This window comes from Nelumbo lutea, chromosome 5 (assembly GCF_056320005.1).
Source record: "Nelumbo lutea isolate HS-2025 chromosome 5, American lotus-T2T, whole genome shotgun sequence".
In the NCBI taxonomy this organism is placed as follows: domain Eukaryota; kingdom Viridiplantae; phylum Streptophyta; class Magnoliopsida; order Proteales; family Nelumbonaceae; genus Nelumbo; species Nelumbo lutea.
In genome coordinates, this window is record NC_142688.1 from 79522138 (window position 1) to 79539146 (window position 17009).

At 37.3% G+C, this 17009-nt stretch overlaps 2 protein-coding genes across 2 annotated transcripts; both read left to right on the top strand.

Annotated features, from left to right (window-relative positions):
- Positions 1 to 1093: 1093 nt before the first annotated feature.
- On the top strand, positions 1094 to 10201 carry LOC148853035 (NAD(P)-binding Rossmann-fold superfamily protein). The gene is made up of 3 exons (XM_088945439.1): positions 1094 to 1911; positions 3996 to 4345; positions 9831 to 10201. The coding sequence occupies exons 1-3, from the start codon at positions 1423 to 1425 to the stop codon at positions 9973 to 9975; spliced, it is 984 nt and encodes a 327-aa protein (XP_088801565.1). The 5' UTR covers positions 1094 to 1422; the 3' UTR covers positions 9976 to 10201.
- Positions 10202 to 10957: 756 nt separating this feature from the next.
- LOC148853036 (Polyketide cyclase/dehydrase and lipid transport superfamily protein) lies at positions 10958 to 13239 on the top strand. The gene is made up of 5 exons (XM_088945440.1): positions 10958 to 11503; positions 11596 to 11851; positions 12423 to 12581; positions 12722 to 12868; positions 12987 to 13239. Exons 1-5 carry the CDS (start codon positions 11463 to 11465, stop codon positions 13104 to 13106), a joined length of 723 nt encoding a protein of 240 aa, XP_088801566.1. The 5' UTR covers positions 10958 to 11462; the 3' UTR covers positions 13107 to 13239.
- The last annotated feature ends 3770 nt before the right edge of the window (positions 13240 to 17009 follow it).

Sequence of the window (17009 nt, forward strand, 5' to 3'; positions counted from 1 at the left end):
GTTGGTTAACAATAAGTTACCGGTGAATACTGGACTATCACAATTTAAAAGTTCGGGTACTGAATTATCGCATTTTAAAGTTTGGATACTAAAGTGGCACTAGGGCCAAAGTACAGAATACTAACGGGGAATAAGAGAAAATGTTATCTATATGTAAACACAACTTGATTAAATAATTAAAACAGTGACGAACATATTTCTCTATACCTTGTATGATCATGCAAAAAAATTTCATCCATTGTTCTTAGTCTTGTCATGTCGAGATTTAAGAAGAATGCATTCATCTAACTCATACGGACATAAAACTCTCATACCATGCTTGCAGTTTTAAATGGTACAACAATTCTACAGTAATTTACTTAAAAAATCATTATACTTTTTTCTATAAAATTCCGAAATGTTCTCAATCATATATCTTATCAATAATTTTTTTGCAATGTTTTTTTAATTTTAAACCAAATAATTCTCTAAAAGCCAAAGCTCAATCTAGAAATATTTTCCATAATGATAAGATAATATCCAAAAACACAACATATAGGATCTCTATCTTTTTTCCAATCCAAATCGGTTTGTAGACATGTTGGTTATTAATAGGACATAAAAGGATAAAATGGGGTTTTCCAAAAAATTGAATAGGTAACATAAACTCGTATTTATGATTTTTGACGTTTTCTGATAGAATGGGTTCAAATGGTCAATCACAACGTATATTTAATCCCTTTCACAAAACTCAGGTATGTTCAAGTCAATTAACGAGAAATAAGGGAGAACAAAACAAGATCACATTAGCGCTCCATGCGGCCATGTAGATGGAATATCTCCGTATTTATTATTTATTGAAAGATGTTCTCAATACACGGTTGGGATATATAGCATTGAATGTAAATTCGAATAAAAATAATGTTTGAATTGAACTGTACCTGTAATTCACGCAGTCTGAATGATAAAGTATCATACGCCAAACAGTCAAAGTTCTCTGTGTTTTATGTCCAGTTGAAAATCTAGACTGTCTACACAAATTCTGCTCACATAATATTGCACTCACAAAACATTTCATCCTCGTTTATAATATTATGCCGGGAGAGATGTTCGTAGATAGTATATTGTCAGTAGACGTGGGCAGGAGATCCAGAATCTCCATTTGGATCCTATCCGTTTGTTTCCCCACCGTTTGGCACCACTTCATGATACCAGCCATACTTGGCTCCCATACAAAGATTAATTAATTTGGACGTACAGTTTACTTTTGAAGAGTCCCGATCCGATTACGATAGATTTCGTCCGATATATAATTTCGATTAATCACAATTTAGAATCAAAATCCCTTGCATTAATCTTATCTCAATTTCTTGAAATATTGTTACAGAGGATATTGACTTGACATCTCTCCCCAGTTTCTAATCCTAGATTGAATAAGCAACAATGGCTGCATCAGTAGCAGCGGCAAAGGAGGTGGTGTGCGTCACAGGAGCCAATGGGTTCATCGGTTCCTGGTTGGTCCGGACCCTACTCGACAAAGGCTATGCCATCCACGCCTCAATTTTCCCGGGCTCTGATGACTCCCACCTCCGTTCCTTCCCAGGCGGCGCCACCACCGACGGCCGCCTTTCTATCTACGAGGCCGACATCCTCGACGCTGACGCTGTTTCCAGGGCCGTCGATGGTTGCTCTGGTGTTTTCCATGTGGCTTCACCATGCACCCTAGAGGACCCCAAGAACCCTGAGCTGGAGCTGCTGCGCCCGGCCGTACAGGGAACCCTCAACGTTCTGGAGGCGTCTAGGAAGTTCAAGGTGAGGCGAGTGGTCATCACGTCGTCCATCTCCGCCATCGTCCCTAATCCCTCCTGGCCCAGCACCAAGCCCTTCGACGAGTCCTCCTGGACCGACCTCGATTACTGCAAGTCTCGCCAGGTCTCTCTCTCTCTCTCGCTCTCTCTCTCAATTCTTTTTAGTGGAATATAATGGAAGTGATGAATGCACTGGATTGAAATCTAAAGCCAGAGGGCTATCTACATCCATAATTGCAGCCATATGCGCATTTTAGAAGAACCCAAATCCAATGCCTTGATTGCTTTCTTGTTTTTACAGAATCCTGGCTGTAATGTGGCAGAATAATTCGATCCAGTTGGCTATAAAACGATGATCTATACTAACACTGTCTGTTATGATTTTGAATAACGCGGGATCATTCACGTTGCTGATGCTTCTCTGTTGATTTAATTTCATAAGTCACATCTGAAACGAGTCTAGTTATTAGAGGCACAAGCACCTCCTCATGTGAAGGATTTTCAACTTACAGCTTCTAATTTCCAATATTGAACTTGAACAGTAAGCCGAATCTCCTTCTATACTTATCATGTTCATTTTGACTAATTACAATTAGATAAAATATATTAGCTCACCCATAACTTTTGCTTTAATTTGTTTGGGAAAGGTATGCATGATTGCTATCAAATGCAAACTACCAAGCAGGTTAGGAAAAATAGTCCTCAAGAAAGCAGGACACTACTAATTGTCTTAAGCCACTCTTTGATTAATCATTATTTACTTTTCTTTGTTCTTTTTTTGGGTGGGATGGGGGTTGGAGAGTTTTATTCTATTGAGAAGATTAAGGAGGCAATCAAATTAAGAAAATAGTTGTGCAGAAAAGAAAAACAAAACAAAAATTAAAAGAACTGGCGGTGTGATCAGAGACTCCTAAAGCAAAGTATTAGCTATGTATTCAGGACCTTTAGGGGAAGGTGATTCTTTAAAGGCTGAACTTTTGGCTCTGCTACAGGGGTTAAAACTTGCCAAGCAAACAGATCTTAAGAACTTGGAGGTGGAAGGGGACTCAAAAATGGTGATATCATGGACCAATTCAAGGGGTAATGCGCCTTGGATTTATAGACATCCTTTTAGGGAGATTGAAAGCCTAGCAAGGGAACTCAATGCCTCGTTCACATGGATCAGGAGAACTGCAAATGGGATGGATGATTCATTAGCCAAACAGGAGTTCATAAGCAGCAGCTGTTTCGGGCTTTATTGTAACCCTCTGTGGTACAATGTCTGCTTTGTATTTGCTCAAATCATGTAACTGTTTATCTTAATTAAATAAAATTCTCCTTTTTCTGATAAAAAAATTTAAAGAAAAAGGTGCATGGTAGCTTTCTATGATGCCGAGATACGGATATGGACACAGACAGATACAGGGAATGGAGATATGACTCTCCATTTCCTAGCATCCTGGACACAATATGGGTATCCCATTTAATATGTTTTGTGTCATGTGTTTCTATCTAGTTTGTGAAGCTAAATGCCATTTTCAAGACTTGTATCTTGCCAAATATAATTAAGTTTCTTACATGTGCAAATCTTTTTATGGTATTATTTTTTAAAACATACCATTTTACATATTTTTGAAGTGTAATGATATAAATTGTATCTAAAAGTATCCATGCAATATCTAGTATGATATCTGACACTGGTATGCTATGCATGTACATGACTACAAGTATCTTGGTATCATAAGAAGTTATAGCTAGAAGAAGTCTACCACTTTCTCTCTCTCAAAAAAAAAATAAAGGAAAAAAAAAAGACAAGTCATTGCCAAGAAGTATGATATCTTTACTAAATGAAAAAGCCAATGGACTTATATCCTTCTAATTACTTGAAAGTTGAAGCATAATTGAATAAAAAACATATGGCATGCCTTTCGTTTCCTAGAAAAACATGGTTGCCCCTATATTCTCTCTAATATATTCCAACATATCATGACAGGGATTATTCCCCAAGCAAGCTTTTCCTCTTTTTGAAAGTGGAAATATTGTAACTGCAAAGATGTATGATCTTTAACCATCTAATCATTGTATTGTTTTGTGAAAAGGACATAAACCTAGAACAAAGTGATATATTTACTTGATATGTTAAGACCCCAAATATGATTTTTTATTGCGATTGTATAGTACCTAGCAATGAACTGAATTCAAAATGTAGGGATCCGTTTTGAATTACAGAAATGGTATCCGGTGTCAAAGACATTGGCGGAGAAAGAAGCCTGGGACTATGCAAAGAGGCATGGGATGGACGTGGTGGCAATCCATCCAGCCACATGTTTGGGACCACTTCTACAATCTAGTTTGAATGCAAGTTGTGCTGTATTGCAACAGCTTTTGCAAGGATCAAAAGAAACACAGGAGTACCACTGGTTGGGTGCAGTACATGTGAAGGACGTGGCCAATGCACAGGTTCTACTCTTTGAGAACCCATCTTCTTCAGGAAGGTACCTGTGCACCAATGGAATCTATCAGTTTCGTGATTTTGCTGAAACCATCTCCAAAATCTATCCTGACTTTCCCATTCACAGGTACATGGCATGTGCTCCTTAAAAAGTAAAAACTATCTTTAGTGGCTCTTTTAATTTATTGTATGGATGATGGATCTTATATAGTATTAACATGATAGACTCTCACCAATATGCTGTTGCAAATTGTTAATTAATGATTGATACATGAAAATTGCTTATGTTTATGTATCAAACTTGTTGTCAAATAATGAAGGGCATTAGAGACCGTGACAAGATTGCTTGGGACTTTGGAGCAGTCTAATATAGGTCTCTTACAAGGCCATCACCCGATGTTCGTCCCAGCTGGGTTCACCAAGTGCTTAGGAGCAGTTTTAGTGGGGCGAATATGGTTGGTAAAATTTTTTGGAGCTGGGTTCACCAAGTGAAATATGGAAAGAGAGGAATAAAAGGATTTTTGAAGGAAAAGCATGTAATAGGATGAAGACTTGTGCGTGGATTGGTTCAAGACTAATGGATTGGGTTCTAATTTAACCAGAATTCAGAGAAGATTCAAGAAGCTCCTTCGAGACAAACTTTTGGGAAACAGTTGGATGGGGCAGGGTCTAGGGGTAGCTTGTTCTGTTTTGATGTAAAAATGAAGTAATCTGTCTTTACTATGTTGGTGATTTGTCATCACCTTTTATTTTTTTCTTTTTCTTATATTGTAATCTGTTGTACTCTCTTGCTTTCCTCTCTCTTCAACAAAATTTTATTTTTATCTACTACCAAAAAAACATGGTTAGTAAAGAAAGTACTGATCAAAACACAGATACACACACATGGTTACTAAAGAAAGAGAAATGATGAAATATGTAGATTATAAATGAAAATAGGCTACTCTAGTTAATGCTTGAGAGTTAGCTTAGAATGGTTATAATATGTCTAGGGAAGAGATTGGTGGATGTAGTTTAGAATGAGAAAGCTGAAGTTTTAAAGGTGTTTAGGTAGAACTGGAAACTAGTTATAAGTGCAACCTTTAGCAGCAGAAGGTGCAACTTGGAATAGCCATATAAGCCATTAGGTACAGCAGAGAGAAGCACATGGTGTTCATTGTCACAGAACAAAAAATGAGAGGGAAATAGAGACAGAGATTGAGGATAGTGCACCTTGAAAGATACAAGAATACAGAACTTCAAATCAAATTCATATTCATTCCATCTCTTAAGTAAACTCTTAAGATATGTCTATAGAGCTCCATGAGGGCTAGACCTAATTTTTCCTAAATAAACTCAAATAAATGATCAAGGAAAGGATTACTTGACAGCCCAGAAATTTTCATCTCACAGAAACTCTTTAAAGCAAGTAAGAACCATTAACTTAATCTAAATCAAACCAATATTACTGAAAATAATTGTAATTTTACTATAAATAAAAAAACAAAAACTTATTTATAGTAATTTTCACATTTTACTAAGAATAGCAAATTTCTGGAAGATTGAAACTTAACTGTACAATCACTTCCATGACTTTTTTAATCAATTTTAGCTCCCACATCACTTGAACTTGTACTTTTTTTTTGTTAGAAACACTATTTGAACCTATTTACTAATAATTACATGTTTGTTATGTGTGCACATCTTAGTGTACATAGTAGCACCATCAAATCTGATCTTAATCAGATTTCTAGATCTGTAATCCAATTTATTTATTTATTGATAAGTAACAGCATGCAATTGTTCATCTGAAAAACTCCCAAGAGCTGGGTAGCATGGATAAGTACAGGATATACAATGTGTTGGTACAAAATATCAAATAGTCTCACAAAGGAGTTTACAACAAGATCCACCGCATAGGTTTTCTCCATACAAAATGTTCTCTTTTTACTCCCTACTTGGCAAGAGAACCAGAGAAAGCATTTTCAGACTTATGGACCCATCTGAATGCGCTCTTTATTTTGTGAATTAGTTTCTGCACTTGTCTAGTTAAGGGTCTGTATCTCTAGTAATGTCTTCTTGCTACATCCAACTTAGAAGAACTTTGCAATCCTCTTCAATGATAACTTGTCTACCCTTGAGAGACATTAGCTTTAATCCTTCTCTTACTGCCAGAATCTCAGCCTTCAAAGAATTTTCGTGCCCTATTGGTCCTGAATAGCTGAGAAAAGTGTTACCTCCATGATCTCTTATAAAGCCTCAAATGCCAGATGCCCCTGGATTACCAAGACTGCAGCCGTCAAAATTTAATATTATCTTCCCCTCGTTAGGTGTTTTCCATTCCTCTAGTCTGTCATGGATTCTAGGCTGGTGAGCTGCCACTATCTGCCAACTTCTCAAAAGCTCATCGGTGGAAACACCTTTAAATTCCTCAAATGCTAATGCCCAATGGGCTATTCTCACTTTTGAAAGGTCAATGAACTAGTTGGCGTCCAATTCTTTGTCTTCACTAATCCTAGCATTCCTTTCTTCCTATATTTCCCATAAAATTGCAGCCCTTTTACAATGACATAAGATTTTTTTTTGTCCTTTTGTGTGGTGTAGCAGCATGTTGGTGAAACATAGGTCTAAGGCATTCAATGGTGTTTTCCATTCTCCACCAAAGATGGAAAGGAAATGGATTCAAAGTGGCATGAACATGATGGAAGGAGATGGTTAATGCTCTCTCCACGAATCCTGGCATTCTTTTCTCCCCACATTCCCCATAAAATTGCATCCCTTGTACAATGCCATAAGATTTTTTTTTGTCTTTTTGTGTGGTGTAGCAGCATGTTGGTGGAGAATAGGTCTAAGGCATTCAATGGTGCTTTCCATTCTCCACCAAAGATGGAAAGGAAATGGCTTCAAAGTGGCATGATGGAAGGAGATGGTTAGTGTTCTCTCCACTCTAAAGACAAAGAGGGCACACATGAGGTGAGAGTGTTCTCTCAACTCTTACAAAGAGACATGTTATTGAAGTTCATATCTGGCTGGTGTTGAAAAGGATTTCAACAACACAAATAAAAAAAATAAAATCAACCACATCTGGATCATTATCTGATCCATCAAGAGTCTAGTCTAGTGTCCCCATGGCTTGTTACAATCTAGTATAGTGTTCCTGGAGGCTGCAGAAAATAGATCTTGACTTCCATTTTATGAGATCAAGTGTCAGTGTCAAGAGTCCATGCCTAATATACACAATAGAATACAACTAGGTTCTCCCATAGTTTATCTGCCTGGTTAACTGGTCCAATTGTTCAAAATAGTCTATTCTCTTGGTTGGACTTCTAAAGCTCGTTATATGTTTAATTAACTTGTTTGAACATTTAACAGATCCCATGAAGCTTTCAGTGTTAGTAAATTCTAAAATTACTCAGCATAATATTTAACTGGCATAGTAAAGAAGATAGATTTGCCTTTTCATTCTGACTCTACATGAACAATGATAGAAAGGGGGCAGAGACTAGTGATGATCAAATCCAACCTGGCCTGCTTTTTCTGGTCTTCCAGACTGGAAACTTCTGGGCCCATAGATAAGTTTTACATCCAGGTCCTGCTTGGCTTTGACTTGCATCAAGCCCACATATAATGTTGCCTGGTGCTTACAAGTTTAGGCCTCAAAAACCTTGCCCTGCATGTATATTACAATGTACATATTAAATGATTGACCCACTGTTTCTCTTTCTTATCTTTTCCCAAAGCAACCCCACTCCACCCTATTGCATCTCCACATCATCCCCATCACCCCCTTGCACCCCCCACCTAGCACCCTGGGGCACCCAAACCCTCATCAACACTCTCATTGTATCTCCCCACATCAATATCCACCCCATTCCCACAGCACCTGTAGTGCTCCCCCTACACTCCACCTAGCACCCCAACGTACTGAAACCCTCACTGCACCACTTGAGCACCATACTGTGTGCCTTATTGCACTCCCGCCACACCCCACTGCACCCCCATAATACCCCACTCTAGCGGCTCTACCACTTCACCATTTTGGCTTGATACTTGAGCATCAGGCCTCCTTACCTGTTACATGACAAAGAAATAGCATCTTGAACTTGAATAACACCTTTCCTTCTTTGGCTGCACCTAATGAGTATAATGTAACTTTAACTAATAGGCTTTCAGATGGACTTCATTCCTAAGGAGTGAAGAGGAAATAATGGCTTTGTTGTCTCTTCCTCAGACAATTTATTTTTTAATGATCTGACCACTGACTGGCCTTGTCATCGCTTACTGTACTAGAAAATCAAAGATATGATCAAATTGATGCATCCCTTGAATGACATTTATGCATCATGCCTCAATGTTTTTGTCTTTTCCTTATTCCATGTATTGTGTTTTGGGGGTGGGGTGGTTAAGACATGATAATGGGAGCAATAGGATAGTGGCAGAATAATCAATAATTGAGAACTGTTGTACAGGTGCACATGCAATTAATTCTTCTCTTCAGCTTTTGAAGATTCATATTGCCTAGCTATGGTCTTATCTTCTTTGTGGATGTTAATGTGGTGGATTGCCCCACAAAGGTGGCTGCTCTGCAGCTTCACTTATTGGAGTTTTATCTATCTTCTTATTGTCCTAGTTCTAGGAAAACTGTCAGATGCAAGTATTCTTGCTTTTTTGTAGGCCCATTGTCTATTTGGTTCAGTAAATTGAGCCATTTTGCTATTATTAGATTGTGTCCACATTTGTTGAGAGCTAAACATTATCATTGTGGTCCATCAACTGTCCTCAAGCTCGTCTTCAGTTTGGTCCCACTGATTTCTGTATGCCAGTTAATATGGTTACTGGAGAAAGAGATTCCTTTAAGCCTTAGTGGTCAATTTCTGGTGTCCCATGGTTATGTCTTTTGATTTGGACACTCTTGGAGTCTTATTGGTCATACATTCAGTTCAAATGTTATCTATATGTCCTGGGCTTGGTGATCTTTCCGTCTTTGTCAGATACACATATGGGAAAGGGATTAAACATATAACCGATTTTTGAATCACATGAATTGTTTCTTAGATTTATTGGCAGGATTAAATTTGTAAGGCCGATATGCCTCAAACCTACTTTTCTTTCTCGGTTGTAACTCAAATTCTGATAAGAAAGGTCTCAGAATTTGACAAAGTTAGTTGAAATTGATAAGATTGGGTACTTGCTCTGGCTTTGGCATTTTGTGGTTCCTAGAACCTTGATTCCTAACTTTAGCTATTCTGTGCTATTCCCATAACGTTATTACTCTTGGTTCCACTTATGGAAACTGAAGGTCCCAAGCATGAATATAAAGTTGATGGTCCATTTTGGTAGGTCTGATGTCACTTGGTACTGAAGATATCATTAATTCCGTTTCTTTTGCTTTCTTTATGCTTTCTGAAAGGTACAACCAACAACTAGGATACTTTATTGTTTTTATTATTCTTTCTCAGGAAACATTATGGTTTATATTGCTTTTAGGCTTTCTTTTCCATTGAAGGCATTGATTGATGCTAATTGCCCTAAACAATTTTTAACCTTGCGTCTATTATCCTGTTTTTCCTTTTCGATTAAATCCTTTATCTGGTTTCAAATGAATGAGAGGTCCTAATGCATGAAATAAACAGGTTTACCGAGGAAACCCAACCTGGTATGACGGGATGCAAAGATGCAGCAAAGAGATTGATCGAGTTAGGTCTGGTCTTTACACCTATTGAAGATGCTATTCGAGATACGGTTGAAAGCCTCAAAGCAAAAGGCTTCCTGAGATAGGAAAATCTATTATCGTAGACCTTTTACTGCAATACTTTCAATTAAATATTTCCTTTAGCTAATGATGACTTAAAAAATTATCCTCAATGGAAAGTATTCTTATGTCGTTGTTAATCATTTGTTTTGGTTCTCTTTTAATAGCTTTTGAGGAAGTGTGGTCCTTGACTCGTTATAAACGTTTGATTACACATCTTTAACCAATGGATTTTGGGTTACTGTTTCACCACACCTTTGAGGAATTAACCTATTACCTTCATGTGCCTCTGTGTCTTGATGAATTTTAATAAGGGCAAACTGCTACTGATATCTCCCTTATACATCAAGCAATCTTGACGGTGTTGCATTCAGCTTTCTGAACAAGTTCAAGTTTACCCCTTCCATTTTCAATTTAATAAAGGAGAAGTGCTACTGGAATCACCCTTATCCATCAAGCATACATACATTGACCGTCTGTATTCAGATTCCTGAACAGGCGACTCACATCTTCTCTTATATTTTATTGTTACTTTCCAACTTTTAGCAAGGAGTTGCCTTGATCTTGGATGCGGCACGGTCATGGTGTGGTAGATGGATGATGTTGGTTTCTGCAAGAAATTAGAAACCTGGTTGAGTGGTTGTCCTTCAATACGCTACATCCAACAACCAAGAAACAGGACAGGTTCCAGGCAGGACTGCAGATATCACTATGGTCTCAAGTATATGCCCATATTTTTCTTTTCATCATTATCAAGATGGAAATGTACTTTTCCCTCATTAAGAGAATCATAAACCATACACATACACATTTTTTTAATCAAGTGGAGATGGGGATTGATGATGAATAAAAGGCTTGAGGACCATGATATTTTCATTCTTGGTGGGACCCATCTTGGCTGGCTTTGCGTGTGCTGTGATTAGGCCTCAGGGGGTTCTCCTCCTCACTCCACCACACTCAGTACTAGGAGAAGGGTCTTCTCACATTCTTGCCACCCACAATCCCATCAGGCAATGGAGAAGGTAATAATACATAGAAATAGAAATCATTTAAAAATATGTTGGGAATTGGAATCCCCCTTTTGGTTAAATTTCAGCTTTCCTTCCTCTTTAGCCTTTCGCTCTCTTGCAATGCCAACAAACACTCCATGTGCTTGAGCTTCCCCATCCTTTAACCCTTTTGCTCCTTTACCAGGAAAGAATCTTTCTTTAATATGAATGCGCGAATGTGTGTGTATGTGGGTAGAGAGAGAGAGAGAGAAAGGCACGTGCAGTTCCAAATCATACAACTTCTTCTGCCACTTCATGTGCGTCAATCACCACAACCACAACCACCTCATAATATTATTCTTCCTTTCCTTCTCTTTCTAACCCACATATCAAACTAATCTTAAAGTTGTATTGCATTCCGTCCCTCCTCCTTTCTCTCTTCTCTATATCTTTCTCCATTCATCCATACCCAGAGAGAAGACAGAAGAGACTACCCAACAGCATTAATCCATGTGCTGAGAGAGATGAGTACTGGTTCAGCAGCAGCAGCTTGCACTAGATCCTGGTAAGTATAATTTCATTTGACAACCCAAAGAACTCTTTTCCTTTTAATTTTAAGTGGGTTGTTTGGTTGATTGTGTTTTTGAGTCTGTGAAGGTCCATTAGTGAAGATTCACTGAGGAGATACGTCTATTTCGCGAGTGAGAGCTGCATTCAGGAGCTGCTATCAGCGTCAGTCTCAAACAGGGTGGGAAACGGCAATGATGGCTGGAAGGTTCTAGCACTTGACAACGGTGTGGAGATATCAAAGCGGCGCTCTGGTTCTCTTCACATCTTTCGTAGCCGTTGGCTTCTCAGATCAGTCTCTCCACAACAATTTATCACTGTAGCCAATGCCATCGATGCAGCAAAGGTGAGATTCATCAGTCTCCCCTTGCCTTGCAGCTGGTTAGCTGGATATATCTTTATATTTTCTAGCTTCAGCCCTGAGAAGACCCAATGATAAAGTTGTGAATGAATTGTTTCTACTTTTCATTGCATGCAAAACTTTTATCTAAAGTTTTGATTTATCATTTCACAAGATCTCCACAACACACCGATTCATTGAGTTCATAAAAGGTTTGGCCGGCCAGTTTTTCATTGCTTAATAAAAAGGCAACTTTCTTTTTTAATACTTAATTGTTTCAGTTATTTGTTTTATATAAAAATGGAAATTAAAAAAACCATTGCTTTCTGGTATCTGTTAGAAAGACTCAACTTCTGGAAAACCATAACTTTTCTTCTTCTTCTTCTCTCTCTCTCTCTCTCTCTCCTGCAAGAACTGGCTCTTCATCATGTACAGCTTCACATATTTCTTTTTTTTTTATGTTTTTTTTTTTTTCCTGCAACTAATGGCTCATCAATCTTCATGTATTATAGATCACACTATATTAATACCAATTCCTTTTTGTTCTTTTTTTTCATTATTTTTTTTGAGGCTGCAGCAATGGGACCCTGATCTGGTGGAGGCCAAATACATAAAAGATCTTGATGAAAACCTGAGCATCATCCGTCTAAGGTTTGGAGACTGCTCAAAACCCCTATTTAAGAACAGAGAATTCATCGTCTATGAGCGACGAGAGACCATGGATGATGGAACCCTGGTATGTAAAACTAGAATTTACACGAACCCTTTTAGTCTTAAATTCCAGTCAATTAATTTCTTCAACTCCTTAGGCTGCAGTGTAAGTTGAGAGTTCAGACTACGACAGCAGCTTTAATGGGGTTCATATAATATGTATAGGTGGTTGCTGTTGCGTCTCTGCCAAAAGAGATAGCTGCTGGGTTGCAGCCAAAACAAAATAATTCCATCCGAGGACTGCTGCTTCAGTCAGGATGGGTTGTAGAGAAGCTTGAAAACGATTCTTGTGTGGTAACTTACGTGGTTCAGGTATTTTTTTTTTGTTCGTTTATTTGTAAATTGAACAACTGTGAATTGTTTGTGTTGGCTCTTACTCTCCATATGGTCCATACATTTAATTATTTTCTGGGTTCTTTCTTGCTTCCAGTTGGATCCAGCAGGTTGGCTTCCCAAGTGCTTTGTGAATCGACTTAACACCAAGTTGGTCATGATCATCGACAACCTTAAGAAACTAGCGCAAGCTTGTCCCACTAATGGTGGCATCTGATGGGTTGTTAAAAAGTTTCTAAAGAAATAGCAGTAATTAAAACATACAATATATATAGTAATAAGTTACATTTTTCTCTCTCTCCCTCCTAAATGGTTTTAATTAGTATCTCATAGTTGGTCCCTTGAATAAATCTGTTCACAAGGTTCAAAATATTGCAACTGATATATTGATAGATATACATACGCTACACAATCATGGGCCTATAACCATATCCCAAAGTATTGGTGCATATTGATGGGATTAACTGAATCAATAGGCTGTGAAATCAATAATAAGGCTCCACACCAGTTATAAAATAGAGTCCAGATCTTTTGTCCACACAAACTCTATCCCGTTTATCTACATAACATTGCAGTCGCGCATGGAGAACATTTCATCCTCCTACATAGTATTATATAGGGGGAGATTTTCCAATTTATGGGAATAGTGTGTTGTGGGTAGAGTTCTCGTGGACAAGAAATTCAGAATGATTTCTTATAAATGGTCCGATTCAAAGCTTGAAACCTAAAACAATTTCTATCTATGTATATTGCCCCTTTGAATTACATTGCAACTGGTTGTTAATTTCTAGTTCATTAATATGGCCTCTTAATATATTTTTAAGCTCGTCGTGTCCGAATCTATTAAAACTTTTTGTGAATTCAAAAAAGGTTGGGATAGGGCCATCATCCATTTGAGTTTGAGATGACCCTAAACCGCTTCACGTTTCCATGAGCCTTCATAAATGACCCCTCGGGGCAAGCGCGGATGCAACGACCACTAGTCAAGTCTTAAGAGGCCATTATTATAACCGAATTGATTTCGACCTTGGGAGTCAAATTGTCTTGACCAACCAGCCTTTTGGCGTATAGAAAACGCCCAAACCAGCTCAAACCGGCTAAGAGCTATCTCTCTCGGATTCTCATTATTTGTCACATTTTGTCATCATCATCCTCATACAAGCCTTATCCCAGTTACATGAGGTCCCCATTATAAATCATAAATCATGTTTCGCCATTCCACTCTTTTTAATGTCATGAAAAGACAAATCAAGATTTATCAAGAAAATTTTGACAAAAGTTTTGGTGTTGACTACCGATCTGATACAACCCTATTCCTTTTATCTTGGCTTGTAAAAGACGGAGTTATAACTTGTCACTTTTTGTTTTTGCTGTAAAAGGGTAGAAATAGTAATTAAAATATTCTATTCAAAATTTTCATAGGGTTTCGTTTGTTTGTGATACAAGCGCTGAACCTAGATATTTATGTACCTGATTCATGTTTGCGAGCATTTGTTTGATATGTGAAAAAGTAATGAGTGGTCGATCAAAAATGTATTTTCTGACACTTTGTGTTGTTTTAATAATTAACTTTTTGACCAAAGGCATTGGAGCATAAGATGATTGGAGCATTTAATGATGGGCCCACATTTTGCACCAATTTCAAACAAACAAGATGAGTGCAAAAATGGTTTAAAATGTGAACTGTATTAACATTCATGAACTGAAAAAAAAGGGTAAATATGCAGTTTACATATTTGCGTTTGCATTGCAACCAAATGCAGTCTAGAGAACAAAGAAAACCTAAAAAAATACTTTTCCTTGCCATTGCATTACAATCAGATGGCTAAGATCTTTTTCGATTCAAATCCAAATCCAAACCAGTCGGTGATTTATATTCTATCTCTTTATAATTGGATTAAATATGGATCCACTCCAATAATGTTTAAAAATATGCTTATATCTATATAAAATTTATCTTTTATCTATTATTAAAATTCCTTTAAATTTTGTATATTTTATATTAAGTTAAAGTTTCATGGAGGATATTAATGCAATTTATTCATGACATGCAACATCAAAGTCATTTTAGTTGATTTTGATTTTGTAAATTTTTACTTCAACTTTAAATGATATTCAATCTGAATATTAACTGGGGCAGTGAACAGGTCGAATTAAATAGGATATAGGTAGATCCAAAATTGATTCATTTGTATTCAAATCCGTATTGGATCTTACCATGGATTTATATTGGATTCAAATCAAATTTGGATTGTAATAGGATATTAAATATATAAACAAATCAAACTGAAAATGATAAAATATTATATATTATTAATATATTGAGCTAAATGACTTTGATATTGTAATTCCGAAACAAAATGAATTGAAAATTAATTGTATGAAATCTGAACCTATGACAATTTGGTAAAATACAAAATTTAGAATCCGTTTGGTTTATACTCAGATTTGGAATTGGAATTTAAATACTCAAAATTGGAATCGAAATGGCTTATTTCTATAGTCTGTTTGGTTCAGACAAAAATTGAAAAGAAGATTGGAATCAATTGAAATGAGATTTCATTCCCAAGGGAGAGAGGGAACGACCATTCCCTCAAATAGGAGAATGTCAATCCACCGAGAAGGGGAATGAGATTCCAATTCCACCCTACTAAACAGTTGGAATCGAATTCAGTTGGATTATATCAAATCGGATGGGGTGAATCCGTACTGATTCAAATATAAACAAATCGAATTTGGATTACCTTTAATTGGAACGAATTCAAATTCAAATTTGAACAATCAATTTGGCATCAAGATCATCTGATTTGATTCAATAGGTTTGCAGTCCTTGGTAGGTCATTATGTCCAAAACATGGGATACGACAAGGTTTTGGGGTTAGACTCACTTATGGGTCTTGTGTATTCGAAGCCTAGAATTAAACCAAAGGTTAAGGTATCACTGTAAAATATAGTCTTAATGGGCCTCATTCCCAATCAATACCCTATATTATGGCTCGAGTGAAAATTTGGTCCTCGAACTTTAAAATGCGACAATTCAATACCAAAACTTTCAAAATGTGACAATTCAGTCAGTACCTGAACTTTCAAAATGTGACAATCCAGTACCTATTGTTAATCGGTCTGTTAATCAGCTGTTAAGTGACATTTGAAAAGTCCCAAATGCCCTAAGAATGGCATCTAATACTCTTTATCAACCACCCAAACATTGACAATAAAATGAACAGTCCCAAATTCTAGATTCTTCTAAATAGTCACTAATTTTTTTGAATAGAAGAGGCTAGGATTTGGGACTATTCAGTTTTTTGTCAATGTTTGGATGGTTGATAAAGAGAATTTGATGGCACTCGAAGGGTATTTTTGACTTTTCAAATGTCACTTAACGGCTGATTAATGAACTGGTTAATGGCAGGTACTGGATTGTCAATTTTGAAACTTCGGATATTGAATTGTCACATTTTGAAAGCTCAGGTATTGGATTGTCGCATTTTAAAGTTCAGGGACCAAATTGTCACTCGAGCCAAAATATAGGGTACTGATAAGGAATTTTCCCTTTTACAAAGGAAGAATTTAATGCAAAGCATTTGAAAACAGGATTGGATGGAATGGATGGATGATTGGATCGATTGACTTGAGAATCGGTCATGAACTTGGGTTCGGTTTTAGGTCCCAAAACTATCTGATCCAACATTGAACCGGATGGTTGGACTGTTTGATCTGAGCACCAATGACCAAAACATTGGGGTGTAATGGAGAGATAATCTTGGGAAAGAACCATTGTTTTTTGTTCTAACCCTAGTAAGTAATAACTCCACATGCACCTCGGTACAGCCAGTTGGGCCCACATCTACATAACATCAAACCCTAAAAGAATTCACATTTACGCCCAGGGCGCCCCACAGCATAACCCTACCGTGTATTGAGAATATCTTTCATTGACAATTTCATGAGATGTTCCCAATGCACACTGAAATGAAATGTACATCTGGGGTTCTTGTGAGGCGCAGATGTGATCTCACCCTAAATGCAAAAAGTGGATCAGTCATCAGACGGTTAAGATCCCACTGTCGTATATTACGATAGGTAGGTTGCATTTGAAGGGACTGTAGGTCCCCTAGGT

Excerpts from the sequence above, each read along its gene's own strand:
- LOC148853036 (XM_088945440.1), top strand. The coding sequence starts at position 11,463 with ATGAGTACTGGTTCAGCAGCAGCAGCTTGCACTAGATCCTG. Across the intron at positions 11,852-12,422 it reads ATGCCATCGATGCAGCAAAG|CAATGGGACCCTGATCTGGT; the intron begins GTGAGATTCATC and ends TTGAGGCTGCAG. Across the intron at positions 12,582-12,721 it reads CCATGGATGATGGAACCCTG|GTGGTTGCTGTTGCGTCTCT; the intron begins GTATGTAAAACT and ends TAATATGTATAG.
- LOC148853035 (XM_088945439.1), top strand. The coding sequence starts at position 1,423 with ATGGCTGCATCAGTAGCAGCGGCAAAGGAGGTGGTGTGCGTCACAGGA. Across the intron at positions 1,912-3,995 it reads ATTACTGCAAGTCTCGCCAG|AAATGGTATCCGGTGTCAAA; the intron begins GTCTCTCTCTCT and ends TTTGAATTACAG. Across the intron at positions 4,346-9,830 it reads CCTGACTTTCCCATTCACAG|GTTTACCGAGGAAACCCAAC; the intron begins GTACATGGCATG and ends TGAAATAAACAG.